Here is a 17036-nt window from a genome sequence, read left to right on the forward strand (position 1 = left end):
GGATCAGTCTGTGTTATTGACTTGGCAAAGCCTCCAGCCAGTACAATTCCATCAGAGAGGGATTCACTGACTGCACAAGTGCACATATGTGTATGTGTGCAGACCAGGGCTTAGTGCTCTGTGGTCCAGATGGGTGGCCAGGCCCCAGTTGATTTCTGTTATGTTAACTGAAGCCATTTGAACATTCTATCTTTGTCGATCTCTCGCTGAAACACACTATGCCTTATGTACTGAACTAACTGTTGTATGTATGTGTCACTGTTGTTGAGTTGCGTCAAATGCAAATGTAAGTGCTGAACAGCTGGCAGGGACGGGGACCACCCAGCTGGTAGAGCAGCATTGTGTTGACAGAAGATAAGCTGAAGTGGAGTGTCAGGAGAAATTCTTCCAGTGTTCCAGACAGACAAATGTGCTTAAGCTTCACAAACACTCATGCCACAAAAAAACAATGCCTGATAGCTCCTCCTCCCGTTGTTCACCACAAATAAATCTCCGAGCGCAAATACACAGATCAAAGATGCTGTCATTCCCATTTAGTGACGCAGGCTGGCATGTGCCATCTTCTTTTGTCGGGACTTCTAATTGATCCTAATTGATGTTGTAACAGACGACGATGGGAAGATCTCTGGAGGAGCACAAAGTTGGAAAAACAGCATTCAGTTTGGATTAGGCACCAGTACTGCTGGAAACCCCAGAATTAGACATGGCTGGCTTGGATGTGTATGAACATGATGAAGCAATAAGATGCTTCACGCAAACCAGACCAGGACAAGATATTAACAAATTCTACAAACAGCGAAGGGAGAACTATTCAGATCTTAAACTAATGTTGAAATACCACAGTAAGTAATAGCAGCAGAGTGTGGAGCTAATTATGTGTATCCACTTGGGTTGATTATTTCAACGGAACATTACAGAACGAGCAAATGTTCTGTACATATGTTTGCTTTAATCTGCAAAGGGTAAGTGTAACTAGCTGTCAAACTGCGCATACTTACCCTCAGTACCTCATTTAAATAAAGTATAAGAAGTGTATCGTACGAGTATCAGGGCCAAACTGAAGAGAAAAAAAAAACATCATTAATATCATGAGAATAAAGTCATAATATTACGAGAATAAAGTCGTGATATTATGAGTATTTCTTTATTTGTGAAGCCCCAATCAAAATGTAACTTCACGAAATGCTCTGCGTTCTCCCATTTGATGCAGGCTGCAGCTATCATCTGAGATTTTGTTGAATAATAATCACAACTTCATTCTCATAATATTAAAACTTTAATTTCATAATATTACAACTTTATACATAATATCGCGACTTCATTTTCACAATATTACGACTTTATTCTCAAAAGTTTACAACTTTAATTTCATAATATAACAACTTCATTCTCATAATATTACGTCTTTATTCTCAAAAGATTATGACTTTATTCTCGAAGGATTTAAAAAACTGGCCCTAAAAGTCCGTTGTAGTATCAAGTATAGCTATTCTGTGAAACATTAGATAATATGCATCTATTGAAGATTATTACTGCTGCTGTTTACTGAATCCTTGTTCGTGAACTTGAAATTTACAACTGGCAACAAATGTCCCATTGTTTGCTGTCATTGCATTAATCCACACTCTTCTCTGTGTATTGGCAGAAATCTGGCAATAAGATTCATATCCATATAAAGGAGTGATGATACATTACATTGTGATATTTTGGCATACTATAAACAGGGCCATATGTTGCAATTTTATTCACCTTCCAAAATAGACTATTGTGAGAAATTCTCATAGTAAAAATAACAATGTTATAGGCATAAAAATATACAGTTTCTTTGTTTAGTGAGAGGGGGAGAGGGGGAGAGAAATGGCTGAAGGCCTGCTGCCAACTCGCAGTCAGAGTCAGAAATACAACACAAAACCAGTGTCAAGAGTATTTCTGATATTGTTCATTGATCATTGTAGCACTTCAAAGAATCAATATGGTATCATGCCATAAAATGTGAGTAGTTGACATTCAACATGTCGAACTGCAGTAAAAGAAACAGCTTTAATGTGTAAATAATATTGTGTAATTGTGTGATTTGAAACTGTAAAGCGTCTTTGACAATCTCTTAAATGTATATTGTGATAATTTTGTTTGGCATCGAGCTAGAAATTGCACAAAAAACAGCGTGCGCTTTATTAACTGTATACCAACAAAAGCAGCTCAGTAAATGCAATAAAAAAAACAAAAAAAAACACATTAACAGCCAGTTCACGTTTTTGTTTCTACAATGTCCTCCTTCAGTTGTTCCTCCTGGACACGAGCCAGCAAGTGTATAGATGTAAGTACAGTATGACCATGTGTGAGGGGCCACATCAGGGTGCGTTTTATGTGTGCGAGTCGTTCACAAGGAGGCATGGACACGACCACGAGACCATCGTGTGTGTGTGTGTGTGTGTGTGTGTGTCCGTCTTTCTTTGTGTGCGCAGTAAATTCTTGGAAAAACGGAAGATGTTAGGGTTTTTATATGTAAGGGTGCGTACAGTACATGGACACACAAGGAAGACACACACACACACACAGACACACACACACATATATACGCACACACTTATGGGGTGACAGAGTGCACTGGCTGAGCTCAGATGAACCAATGGCAACCTGGGGAAGGAGGAATGTGTATGGCGCTAGTCCAAAAGAGGCCGTCAGAATCCTCAGCAGGCAGCCTCGGTTGTCTTAGTGAACAAAAGTGTGAGTGGGTGGGAGTCTGAGCATCTGCACAAGAGGCTGGTAGGGGTAGTAATTGTGTAACGTTATGAGTTTGTGCAATTTTGCAGAAAGCTGGCGATTAATTGTGTTGACGTACGGTACAAATGCTTTAATGTTAACAACACTAGCCAGGCAACAAAATGTATACAAAGCTCTCTTGCTTTATTGCAGTCATACATGGCCATGCCTTCATATCTGACCATGGAATGATGAGATAAGGTGCAACGGCTTGCATCTCGCCTGCTAAATTCCTTAACAGCCGCAGGATGCAGTGAAGCATCTGTAGGCAAGCGGTCAGTCAGTGCTGGCAGGGATGGGAGATGTGTCCCCTAGGGGAGCGACAGAGGGTTGGGGAGGACACTTACGACACACCAGCACTCATCCCAAAAACACAGCATGATGTCATGCAGATTCCAAACATGGACTGCAGTAGCAGAAACAGGGTCATGTGTGCACTTGACTAATGCACAACTACGCAAGGAAAAAAAGGAGCCGAGAGAGAGAAAGGAGTGAGGAGAGAAATAAGAAGAAGAAGAAGAAAAGCGAAGGGGTGTTTAAAATATTCAACCCTGCTTCCATTAACCAGCCATGTAGAGATGAGAACACAACCTGCACTGTACATCTCAGGAGAGAGAGAGAGAGGGAAAAAGGAGAGATGGTGCACCGTGGGAATAGACCTCTTTCATCCCTTAAATCCAGCTCAGCATTTTCTCAGTGATGTCATCATCTCTTCTTCCCTCTCACTTCACCATCACCTCCATCCGCCCTGTCACTCCATCCTTCCTCTCTGAGCCCTCTGCATCTCGCACGCACATGCTCGCATTCCCGCCCTCTGCAAACACTCATGGTGTGATGCATCACAGGCCGCACATAGACACCCCATAAACGTGGAGCTGCGTACACTGTGGGGCTCACGCGCTTGTGTGTTGCCACACAGCCCTCCGTTTTCTTCACCGTCGCACAGCATCGTCTGACGGTGGAGAACGCTGCTTTAACAGGCGAAATGGCTACCAGCTGCCTGGACAGGGCCAGACGGGGGGAGACACATTGTGCTGGCAGTGTTTTATTGGGTATGGAGAGAAGAGAGAAGCATGGAGAGAACATGGAAGACTGTACGTAGCACTGGGAGGGAAAAGACTATTTAGCAGTCATTATTTTTTTTTACAGCAGTGAAGTTGGTGCAGTATAATGCTTACTGAAGAAAAATCTAAAAAAGACTTCCATTAGGGAATACACTGACAAGTCTGCACTCAGCTTTGGGACTTCAGGGCTGAGCACACTGCAGGAGACAGCAATCTGGCTGGTCTCTGCCAGCAAAGACTGGTCTGATCTGCTCTTCTGGGAGTTCCACACACCTGCTTACATAAACCCAAAGTTGTCCTGAAAGGCCTTCTTCTTCATCACTGAGATTCTTCTTCATCTTGGAAAAATCTGATTTAATCTTTAACACTTTAGATGCACGGACAGACAAAGCTGTTGTTGATGTTAAAATTGGGTTTAAAGCAAAGGTCGTCCCTCGACTTGCCCCCCTTGTTCAAGATTGCCAATTTTAAAGGTTCAGTTTGTATAATTCAGCTCTTCATCTCCCTCCCAAGTGTGTCAGAGAAACTATGTAGCCTTTAGTTCGCATCAAAACTGGAAAAGACGCTCTGTTTGTCCATTGTGGGCGATTGTAAAGACACGGTGGTCCAAAATGGCGGCCTCTGTAGAGCTGACCCAGCTCCTGATATAAATATATAAGGAAAAACAACAATTCATCAAAGATCAAATATACTCATTCCAATTAATTTCGGCAAGATTTTAGAGCAGCGTTGTGGCCTCTCTGTTCAGAGCTCACACAAAACAATACACAGAATCTCAACTCATAAATAAGAAGCTTCCTGCTGATGTATGCAGTGAGCTCGGGGTCACTGGTTTTCCCCTGCAGCAAAGTGAGGCGCTGGATAATGGAAAGGAAAAGTGGACTTGAGTTTTTTCTCAGGATAAGTGGACAGGCTGCTCACCATGACTCTGCCTATACTTTATCAGAATGACTGCAGCAGTTCTCTCAGCCCTCACTGAAGATCATTGTCATTGCACGGCTTCAGCTTCCCACGCTGCTAATCAACTGAAGTGCATGCTTTTCTTTTAAAGCAGGGGACAGCATTAGTAGATTATGACAATGCTTTAACATATAAATCATGGTCGTGTCTCCCAAATTTTGGGGAATTTGATTGAGAACTTTATACACTACACGGCCTCTTAAAAGTGTTGCGGAAAACACTGCATTGTGGGATCAAACCGCTGTTCTCTGGGAAGAGAAACAATCATTTGTTTTATTCAAGTCCAAACACTACGTAACTTTGGCAGGTCCTCCACAGATGTTAGCACTTAAAAATCAAAGTCTATGCTTCTTCAGCTCATGTAACATTTTTATTGATTAGAATTATAACCCAAATTATATTGTCAGTGCAACTATTATCATGGGGAAAAATCCAATCATAAATCTGTGTTTTATTTTAAGTACAATTTAAATGATTTTACTTTGACTCGGTCTGTTAAGGAAGGATCGTGTTGCAACAAATCTATTGATCCACGGCTTTCATTGTTTAACTCCTTCCACCCCCACACTGTTTTTGTTTTTCAGTTTATTAGCCGTTGTTGATTAACTGTTCTTTAAAAACAGCTAAAATGACTAAGAGACATTTATATGTATGAGCAAGACATGATCTCATTAGCCAAATGTGTGTGCGTCTGTCTGAGCAATATAAAATGTGTCATCATTCTCACTTTAAGTAGCAGTTTTCAAAGTGTACAAAAGTACTGTCAACAGGCCTTAAACAGTGGGATAATACCAGCGTCTTAATGCCTGTTTGGCGATATAAAATGTCTGCAGCTGATTTTGTAAGTGTATCTGAGTTTATAGGGAACAGGGTATCCTCCTGAAAGGGAACAGACGGAGAACAGGGACAGATTATTGCTTGGCAAACACCAGCACTTTGATTTCCCAACTTCCATGTGGGGTCTGTTCAACACAAATTTGGTCTCCTACTCTGTTTGTGAAGCAGCTGTTTCTCTACATGATCAGACTGGGCAACGGAGAGAAGCAGAGAAAAATAAAAAAGTGAAAACACGGCAGAGACAGAAGAAGAAATGGAGTGGCTGTGTAACAGGAGGCTTGATTTGTTCCAAATCAGATTGCTTTATAGCAACGCAGGGGGTGAATGGTTCCAGGCAGCAGACAATGGGCCAACAGGTTCAATATTGACATTCTCCTTAGTGATAGCCGAGTTGGCTGGGTGAGGTCAGGGACTGGACCTTTGTAATAGCCAGTCAACATTAGTGGTCACGGCTGGGGGACACTTACTGTAACCTTGGCCTCTCAGTATAATGGAGGGTCTGAGTGAGCCCGGGAGAGGTCCCTCCCCTTTATGGGCCTCATTACCGTAAGAGAGCTCAGTCCTCCATTGGCCCGACTCAGAACACAGATCATTACTTCTTCAAAACAGCTACCAGACCACATTGGCACACGCGCAGGCCAGCTTGTGTGGCAAACAAAGTCTCCAAGTGCCAGTTGTTGAGTGCAGCAGCCGTGGGAGATGAGGCGAGGAAAGCACAAGAAAAAGTATGCAGAGCGCTTTTGGACAAGTGACCGTTTATTAGTTCTTATTCCAACAGCACTTACAGTTCGACCGATTCACTGGCAGAGCTCCGCATCCTAGTCAAACTCACACACGCACGCACACCAACACTGAACACTCTTTTGCTGCCACAATATAATAAAACACTCGAGCAAATTCCATGTCGCTGCTTTCTGAAACAACATCTCAATTGTTGTTTACTTAAAGTGGTCAATTAATTTGAGGCAAACTCATAAAAGGGGTAAGGATGTGGGTTGCCCATGTAGGCCGATCCAACTGGCCAAGATTCAGGGCTTGTAGGGACGTGACACTGTAGGGCTCCCCAGTGTGGCAGAGGAAGAGGGCCAGGACAGGGACAAGCAGACGGAAGGACAAGAGAGGGAACAGAGGAGAGGAGAAAGCTAAATTCTGAGGGGAAAAGTGGGAGATGCTACAGTACAGGTGCTAAAGGTGAGACGCAAAACCAGGAGGTGGAAGAATAAGGGGAAGGAAAAGAAGAGGTCATCTGAGGTGATGCAGAGTCTGTACGGTGGGCTGTTTTCATGAAAGATGGAGCAGGGCCACTCTCCTCCTCCTGTGATTCTGTTCTGGCTCCGGTTACTGGACTGGAGCCCTGCAAACTCTCTTTCTCTCTCTCTCACACACACACACACACAAATACATGCGCACACACACACGTACGACCGTACACACACACACGTCGCTGGCCTCCCACGCAGAAGCTCATTCTTTACTACATACTTGCGTTTCTTACAGAAATAGAAGTGACATCACAATATGGCATTATAAACCAATAGAGTTCTCGGTCAAAAGGCCGTCTCAAAGTCCGAACCACTCGGTAACCCCTCCTCTCCTGGGGTCGGGTTTCTGCCTCTGCTTCTCATCCTCCATGAACTTGTTCTGCATTTCTTCCACGGAACCCTCCTCTGGCTTGGACTCCTTTTCCGGGAAGATATCGGGGAAGGTGAACGCCTGGCCCTGGGCCTAGAGTGCAGAGACAAAATGTTAAAAAAAAAAAAAAAAAAATCAATAAGGCAATAAATCATCATGCTCCTGTCTGTTCACAGGGGGAAAATAGTTGCTTTTTTATCGACTAAAAATAATTTTTCTTTCACCATTTATTTAAACGGTATTTTTCCCTTGGAATTCAGGACACTGTTTATTCCAATTCCTCTTCCAGTTACACAAACACTCTCTTTCTCTCTGGCATTCAATTTCTCCAACTCTCCCACATTTAATCTCTCATCTCTCTCCATTTCTCTGGTCTTGATTTATTCAGAGGGAAAGGATGGTATCCATTATTTATTCCATACCAACCCATCTCTGGCCATAGCTAATGCACCACTGGCCCAAGCGTAGTCGGTGTCAGGCTGCTGTAGAGTACAGTACAGTACATTACAGTACACTCACATGTAGGTTTGCATGCCCATAAACGAAAAAAAAACAACATAGGTCAGTGGGTGCAGGCACGCACACACACACACGCACACACACACACACACACGCACACACACACACACACGCACACACAAGGATGGATATTGAGAGCCAGTATTGAATAGATACCGGCTACTGGTCACATTAGTCAATACAAGTATTAATGCCTGGACCAGTGGCGGTGGCTGGTATTTGAAACAGAGGAAGCTCATTTCAGTTCCAGTTATTTATCCATAAATTCTACCCTCTGTTCCTTTTGTAGTAAATGCTCCGTCACGTCAGACGACCTGAGATAAACACCTGAATATCTTTTGGAGGCAGTCTCCATTTATTTCTGACACGAGGCAAATAAAAGAGACTCCCATCACCATGTGAAACAAAGGAAAATGTGCCCTCTATGAATTAAACATATGTACAGTGTGTCAAATTTAGCATGAAAACCTCCACATGTGCATAACGACAATGCTAAACAACACGGAAATAACACAAAACACGTACCTTACAGGAGGTAAGGGCCAGACACACCCTTAAATACCAGATGGGCACCCCAAAAGTGAACGTGGGGGACAGAAAATCACAAAGGATCCACACGACAACTTAAACTCCTGTGTCAGGGTAAAATTTGTAATTGTAGGTGTGTAATAAATTTGCAGTACGTTAACTCAAAAAATCACGGCGGACCACTGCTTAAACATTAAGCTAAAGCCAAGTAACTTCTATTATAAACAGAAATGGATCTGCAAGTTAAGAGCCCACACTGAGAATCTCACAGAAAACACAAATACAGCACTTAATAAATGAGTTATCTCAGCATGCTTGACTGCTTGAGCAAAGCTAACATCTCTGCAGCGTCCTCTTTGCAGCCTCCTAATTCCAAAAAAAAAGCTGAACCTAACACTTTCTCTACTACTACTGAGTCCACATGTTGTCATTACGTTTTAAGAACTTCTACATTGTATGCTAAATAATTCCAGCGATGACACTCAAGCCACAGCCCCAGATGTCACAGATGCCTAAACAAAGGGAACTACAGTGGAGTCATCGGGTTTAAACACAAGACTCTGCCCTCTGGTGGTAGGAAGTACACTGTTCCTTTACAGCTCTGCATCACAGCCCTGTACTCCAACACCAAATTATGGAGAAATATCAATAACTGTATTGATAAGTATCGGTACTGATACGCTGCATCTATATCAGATCCGTACAAAAACATGGACACCTAGCACTCACTGTTACCGGTCTCTTCCTTCAAATCAAAATGTGTGATGATGAAACTACGCTTAAATGTGTCGTCGCCTGTGTCACTGTGTGTGTGTGTGTGTGTGTGTGTTTGGATTGCGAGGAAAACTGTTAATCAGCACAAATGCTCCTCAAGTGATTTACGGTCAGCGATGCTGTCGTCTACAACAAACAGCAGCTTCCTCTTGACAAATATTCACATGCCTTTATATGACTCATAAACAGCTCAATTATTTGATAAAGAGACCTATCACTGTTTAATGAATCGCTTCCATGAACACAATTGTCAATCAAGTACTCTGTCTAAATATGTGAAATACTTAGTTTGGGGCCAGAGCGTAGGCGTTAAGGAATGGTCTGGCTCTGATGTGAATGTTACTTTGTCTGTCTACAACCCCCAAAATACCAAGAGAAACATGCATATAATTACCGCATAGCATGGTTTAATTCCCAAAGGGGGACACAACATGAAGCTCACACTCAGCCAAAGATGCAGATGCAGTTGGCCTTGTCTACTCTACTTGACTGGGACGACCTACAGCAGGAGCCTCGGCTGTTATTACTGTGTTTATACTCGTGCCTATATAAATACGTGTGCTCAGGTGCATGCTTTTTGTGCTTCTTTCTCTTTAGTCTTAAACTAGTACATTTACGTAACAGCAATGCACATAAAAAAACAACAGTGTTCAGATTAGACAAAGGAAATAATTACTCGGTGCTCAACAGCTGAGTGGATACACACTAGTAAAAGTCACTCACACAAGTTATGTGATGCCCGATTGCCATGGAGTTTGTGGCTCCGAGCAGTAGACTAGTTTTAAACTAATTTTCTTGCTATTTTTATGTCCCCATGGTTTCAAAGTTTGTAGCAATAGCTGCTTTGAGAGGACACCGTTAACTGTTTACAGCAAACCGAGTCGCTGCAAGGGCTGCTAATGATAGGCTTCTGATAATAAAAAGAGAAAATGGGGAGGAAATGCCAACGAGCTGTTAATAATAATGCATTAACAGTTAAGGAGGACATGTTTATGGTGCAAAAAAGAATCTTTTACTTCCACTTCAGTGTAATAACGTTCAACACCCCCTATAAACTGGCTTTTGTTCCATAAAAACAAAAACTAGGAGCCCCAATAAGTCTATTTTGTGTTCGACTGTAACACAGTTTTCTTAGGTACCGACTAATCCAAAATATGGAGTGCAACATAAAACAAGACGACCCAGAGATCACAGGGTTCTCGACAGAAACCTAGTCTTCCTGCATGAGAACTGACAATATTGGAATGACTTCGCGTTAAACATCATTCAGCCACTACTTTTATTGTTGTATGATACCCATCACACTGAATTCATCGAGTAGTGAGAATAAAACGAGAAACAACCTTCAGCTACTTTGTTCCTGTCTTGCAGCAATGCCTGTACTGCAAAGTACAGGAGCTTAGGTTTTTATTAGGGTGGGTGCAGTAATGCATGAAAACAGATGAGAGTGCAGACACAGTCAGGAGCAGGAGGCTTAGTCAAGCAGGGGCAGAAAGCTGCCAAACACCAAAGAAGCACCTAGAGACCAATGGCCTTGCCAAGACCCTCAGTGTCTCCTGTACTCGCACACGCTGTCATCGAGGAACGCAAAATCCAGAACACAAACAGCGGACCACGCCAAAGGAAGTTTGCTGCAGCAGTAAGAGGAGAAGTGATGAGGAGGAGGAGGCAGCATGAGGAAAGATGGGATCATGGCACTAAAAACACCAAACCTGGAAACAGGAGGAACAATGAAGCAGTAAACCAAACAAGACGTCACCCAACTTGAACCAAATGTCATTGCATGACAATTCCCACTTATTCAGTGCAGCATTGGACACCGTGTATACACATGGTGAAAAATAATACTGGCCTCAAAGAGCATGATTCATCCCCCCCCTCCCCCCAAAAAAACAAAACAACAAAAAAAAGAACCAAGGCTTGATAAACAAGTCTCATTGTTGCTGTAAGTGTATGTGTGCTGTGCATGTGTCATGCCTTTGATGGACACAGTAGTTCCATACCGACAGAAACACATAGAAACACATAAATACCGACTGCGCTGGCAGCCGGTATTTATGTGTTTCTGGGAAATCTATACATCGCACCACAGCACTGGTAAAACCTGTGTACCCTCAGTTTCCAAGCAAAACTCTACTGTGCCTCTCTACATTTATAAATGTGTGGGAGTGACAGAGGAGGAGTGTAAATGAGGGCACACTGATTCATGGAGGAGAAGAAAGGTGGTCCAAGAAAAAGGACAAAAGTGGGGAAAGACAGACAGGCATTATTATGTCCCTCCATATTTCCTTTCTGTTGCCTACTATGCTTCCAAGACCACATGACACATGAAACAGCACGGGTGGAATCTTTTTGCTCAATCTGCCATCATCTTCCCCACACTCCCTACTGAATCGTGCTGCCATCCAGGAATACTGGGACAAGGTCCCACACTGCTAGCGATGTAAACACACTCCTCTTACGCACATGAACAACCCATTACACCCACAGTTTCCCTTTCCAACGACTGTGGGGGGAGGCTGGTGGGGTTAAGAGGGGAAGGCAAATGTTGTCATTGACTCAAGACCAACCCTTCTCCCATCTGTATGTATGTGTATTTTTTATGTATAGTTTCCTTTTTAAAACCTAATTCAAAGTCTTGTTCTACTCCAGGAAGTGTGCATTTAGTGTGTCGGTCTGCCCTGTGTCACATTTGGGGATCACAGTCAGACTTTTTTAACCAACTCACAGGGGACAGCTGTCAAATAAAGAACAACAATCGAGTGTCCCCTTATTGTTTTCACAGCAGTTACGCTGAACAGAACTGGTTTGTGTCTTTATTGGCATACACTGCTCAGACTTAGCTGGTGTGTAAAGCTCCAGGCTACAAATGTCTTTCAATGAAAGGTTTCCAAGTCTAACCTGGGATTTTATATAGATATATATATATATATATATATATACACACATATATATATACACATATATATATATATACATATATGTGTGTATGTGTGTGTGTGTGTGTGTGTGTGTGTGTGTGTGTGTGTGTAGGCTCCAGTGGATACAACAGAGTCACACACAAACCAAAGTAATCCTGTTTTCACCCCCACAGGGAAAATGGGAAAGAGGAGAGCAACAAGACCAAGTGAGCAATGGAAACAGACACACAAAGGACAACTGTATTCTGTGTGTGTTTCTTTCTAATAATTTCCCCTTTAGAGAAAAAAAAGAAGAATGTTGAAAGAATGGACAAATGTGTGTCCGGCAACCTTGGAATGCATGCGAAATCAATACATGGGAAATGTGAAAGGGGGACTCTATTTTTGCATGAGCTTAGATTTAAGTATGAAATATGAAAGCCTTGGTTATTCTGGTTTGATGTGTTAAAATGTCTTTGATGAAAACAGGAAGGTACTTTTTCAACCTGGAGCTGAATAGAACATTATGGCACAGTCACCAGGGGAAGACACAAAAGGCTGATTCAACCTGCTGCTCTGAGAGTTAAAACAGGGGACATGACTGGACAGGACTGGAGCACGACCAGACATTGCAATGTGACAGATGAAATACCCATCAGCATTAAAATGCCTCTGACTGGGCTATGCACTGAGGTATGCTACAAATGTCAAGAAAAAGAAAAAAAAAAGAAAAAAATTTGCAGAAATGATTACTTAACCCCTTTGAGGTGAGTTCGACTTTCATTTTCCAATCATTTCAATCCACAGGATAGCTTTTTTACTGTATCAGGTTTTACATCTTCTGAAATAAAACAAATATGACGTATCAATTTATTACTTGGAAGTTGTAGTTTTACAGTTTCACAGCTGTAAAACAATTTGAGGTCAAACGGTGTCTACGATTAAGAGCATCTCGACAACTTTGAGATTGAATCCATTACATTCTAACCATTCTTGAACGGCCTGGGATCAGCCAAAATGGGAACCTGAGCTATTCATTGTGACCATATGAGACTGTTACATGTGACAAATCAAATATCCCTCCGTTTGATGACGGACTATATTTAAGGAAGGGAAAGTGAGCCATTTGCAAAGTCACCGAATGGTGAAAGTTGTCATCAAGACCACAGACACAAAACTGAACCTCACACTGAAAAGGAGATGTGTTGATGATGCGGGATGAAAACCCGTGAAACCGTGGCTCATACAGCTGTTGTGAGTCCTGTGGCACTGTATGTGTGTGCAGTAGCAAGAGAGGAAGACAGTGAGGTGTTCACATTGTGTTTGAATCCTCTTTGACCTCACAGTAGGAAAGCCAAGCAGAGTACAGAGGGAGAAACCACAGTGGTGAGGTTACCAGGATTAGAGCTGAGGGCAACCCCCCTGCTGAGAAAAAAAGAGTGTGTTGTGTACGTGTTTGTGTGTGTGTGTGTGTGTGTGTGTGTATCTATATATATATATATATATATATATATATATATACATATATACATATATATATATATATATATATATACACTCATATATAAATAAACCCAATTTATGGGAAATGTTGACATGCATCGTGTTCTTTTTTCAGCAATTCCAGCAGTGGTACACGTTAAAGAACAGCCAGCATCATTTCAAGTAAGAGAAGGTCATATGCCTTGCTCAAGGGCAACTAAACTACAAAAGACCAATTACTAGAGTCATTCAAAACAGGTTTTAGCAGCCCGACTGCAGTTTTTAAAGGTGAGATCACATCTTTGTGAGTCTGTTTTCTTTGGTCTCAACCACTTATTAAATTTTGTTGCATTTTTCTATTCAGTTCATTTAAGTTCACACTGCCTAATTACAAGTGAACGGAGACTTGTAAAGGAAAATCAGATGGACTCACAAGTAGTTGTTTATTGGACAGAGTTTTGGCAACCTGTCATCCTGTAATATTACAGATTTTGGCAGCCAAGGAGAAAGAAGGACAAAAAAAACAACCTATTTGATTCATGTTTCTTTAGGTTTAACTGAGCGTTGTGGATTTGTCTGAGCTTTTTGCCATAATTTACCATCTCTGGCCTTCATGCCAGAGAAAAATTTTAAAAATGTGATCAGTCAAAGCCAAGGTCTGCTTCGGTTTATATTGTCACACAGGGCTTTCCAAACATGAGAAACTGCTGGTCATCCCAAGTTAACATCAATCTCCTTGTATCCATGAAAAAATGACCAAACAAAGGTCAGCATGTTCATGAGAATATTTTGCTGGTGCTTTTGAAAAAACTGAATTACTATACTGCAAGACATGCTTGAGCATTCCATACACGTTTTGTATGAGTTAAACTCACTGACAGCGTGATAATATACAAGACCAGCTCTCAGTCACATCATTCCAATCCTAATGCCAATGATCGCTGAATTTGACAGACATAAAAACAACAAAGCTGGTGGTGCCCTGACATTTTTGCACAGCACTCTCAAAGTTCTCTCAACAGGTTTGCTTGACTTCTTTTAATTGACCGAAACAACTAACTAAAGTTCTGCTGTAAAGTTAGATGTTTTCACACTGAGCTGAGCCAAGGATGCCTCCCAGACATTTGACAACAAATCATTCAATGATGTATCAGCTGCTATCTGAAGTGATGTGTTTGTCTTCACTTCAGAATGACTGTGTATGGTTTGTGTTAAGCATGTTCTGGTGTCGTCTTTGGAGATAAACATAAAATGTTGAAAAACAATGATGATTGATGTCTTATCACAATTATGTTCACATAATTATACAATTATATCAGAATAGATACACCCATTTTCTATTCAAATGTTTATAATTGATTTTGCCCGAATTTTCCATGATTTCAATAAGGTTTTGTATGCTTATATCAAAAATTAAAAAACATTTACAGAGTATACTAATATTATGTGTAGTTCATGCTGAAAGACAGAAATGTGAAGTTGCACTATAATCATTACACTGCATCTCTTCTAAGTAAAAGGTATCCTTTCCAACACAATACCAACTGCTAATGTAGGATACTATACACTCACTGTGCTTACACTGTACTAGAACTTCAATTGCATCATGTAGAAGACTTTTCATCTGTAAACATGGAACAGAAATTGTCAAAGAAAACTGGGAGAGGCAGGAAAGACGATGCAAGAGGGCAAGAGAAGAGATGTAGCCTGATGATTGTAAACAGCTCTAGCTGCCAGGCCTCTGGGTGGGCCACACATTTACTCTCACTTTATCTCATTGACACACACAGACAGACACACAAATCTACCCCTTAGTGACTCCATCCAGACCTTCTGGTGTAAACCATTCCAGTAACAGAAATGAAAAAGAGTGAAGAGAATTCAGGCAGAAGGATTAAAGAAAGTTAATACCAAGAAAAAAATGTGCTTCATAAACCTGGATTATTTCCTCTCAGCTCAGAGAGTGAGATGAAAAAGATTTAGCCTGAAGATGTTAAATGATACAAGGAAAGCGAATTCAGACCTCATCTGATCTTTGCTCAAAAAAATAGGTACGATATCAAACGTTTGAGATGACATGAGAGCATGGAGGACAAAATCTTAGCTAAGCATGAGTGGAGCACAGTGAAATCATCTTTAAGTGACTGTGAGAGCAGACCACTAACCAGTCAAATCCTGCTGTGGGTTTGTTCAGGGTCATGACCCCAACACTCCCTCCAATTACAATGACTTCTCTTCCACAGCCCAGCAATAGCTAAATAACTTGGTCACAGCTTTGGCTAGTGGTAGTATACTGTATGTTTGCAGCATTTTAATAACTATTACATTTACGATCTATGATCCATACGGTGGACAATGATGACAGATGTGTATTGTTATGCAAATTATTTTGGTGGTTATACTTTTTATGTAGAAGTACATTTGAGGTTACACCAGCTGTAGGAAATGTGACATATAAGTAAATTTTAATATTTGCATTGGAAGCGATTTATACATGCACATATCTGACGTAAGTGAGAGTAAACAGTGAGACTGATGATTCAAAATTACGTTGGATTAAATGCATATATTTTATCCAGTGAAGCATCTAACAATGAACAAACAAACTCAACACTGCGTTATGCTGTAAAGTGAGGATGGCATTCCTTCTGGGTCTGTCACACTCCGGTGCAGTACCTACGGAGGACTACGTATGGCAGGGACGTCCGTTATCCTGACTCCAATACCGCAATACCATTTAAAACAACTACATGAAGAAGGAAAAACACTTGTGTGTTGTTGTTTTTTTTGTTTTATTTTTTTAAATAAAATAAGTTTTAAAAATTTCTACTAGCGTGATGAACAGAAACAGCTAAAGTAGCAGTTGTCAGGATTTTGAAAAGATATTTTTCAGGTTCATTTGAAGCTTGTTAACTGTAATGTACTTTGTTGTGTTCTGATTTGAGAGGCTATATTCATTTTGGCCCAGCATTTTATTTTATTACATTTAACACATAAGAGACCGGAAAGTAAAAAAAAAAAAAAAAAAAAATCATATTCTACTGGGCCTGAGATTGTCTTTATTTTATTATTAGCAGGGGTGATTTAAACTAACTTAAAAAAAAAAACATTCTGTTGTACATGCTATATTATATTATACCACTGTCCCATTCAATTTAGATAAATATCAGGGTTAGGAACAGAATAACAGACATGTGACATGCATTAATATTAGAAATATGACAGGTATCAGTCAATTTTGGGAGGAAAGGAGGAAAAGAACACATTTATCCATACTTTCCAATCGCAATATGAATCAGAATTACAGTATAAACCAAATTGTGAAAAAACAGATTGTACCAGCCCTACTGCTTTTTTTTGGAGAAAAACCAGAGGTCAAGCAGGTGAGCAAGAAATGACTCTGACAACTGAAAATACCTTTATGATCTATCACAAGGAACTTCAGACATACGAGTGCAGGGTTGCATATATCTGCCTAGAGACACTGTATATGTGTGTGTGTGTGTGTGTTCGCAAGTACACTTGATAGTTTTCATGTCTGGGCATGCCTTCTCCCAGCCGGCTAACTGGAGACATT

At 41.1% G+C, this 17036-nt stretch overlaps 1 protein-coding gene across 1 annotated transcript in view; it reads right to left on the reverse strand.

Annotated features, from left to right (window-relative positions):
- Positions 1-6362: 6362 nt before the first annotated feature.
- The window catches only part of mrpl23 (mitochondrial ribosomal protein L23), a 35433-nt gene continuing 24759 nt past the window's right edge, over positions 6363-17036 (reverse strand). The window contains exon 5 of the mRNA XM_044035676.1: positions 6363-7349. Within this exon, the coding sequence (XP_043891611.1) occupies positions 7185-7349 (165 nt within the window). The 3' untranslated portion in view covers positions 6363-7184. The remainder of the gene's footprint in view (positions 7350-17036) is intronic.

Source organism: Solea senegalensis, linkage group LG10, assembly GCF_019176455.1.
Source record: "Solea senegalensis isolate Sse05_10M linkage group LG10, IFAPA_SoseM_1, whole genome shotgun sequence".
Taxonomy (NCBI): Eukaryota; Metazoa; Chordata; class Actinopteri; order Pleuronectiformes; family Soleidae; genus Solea; species Solea senegalensis.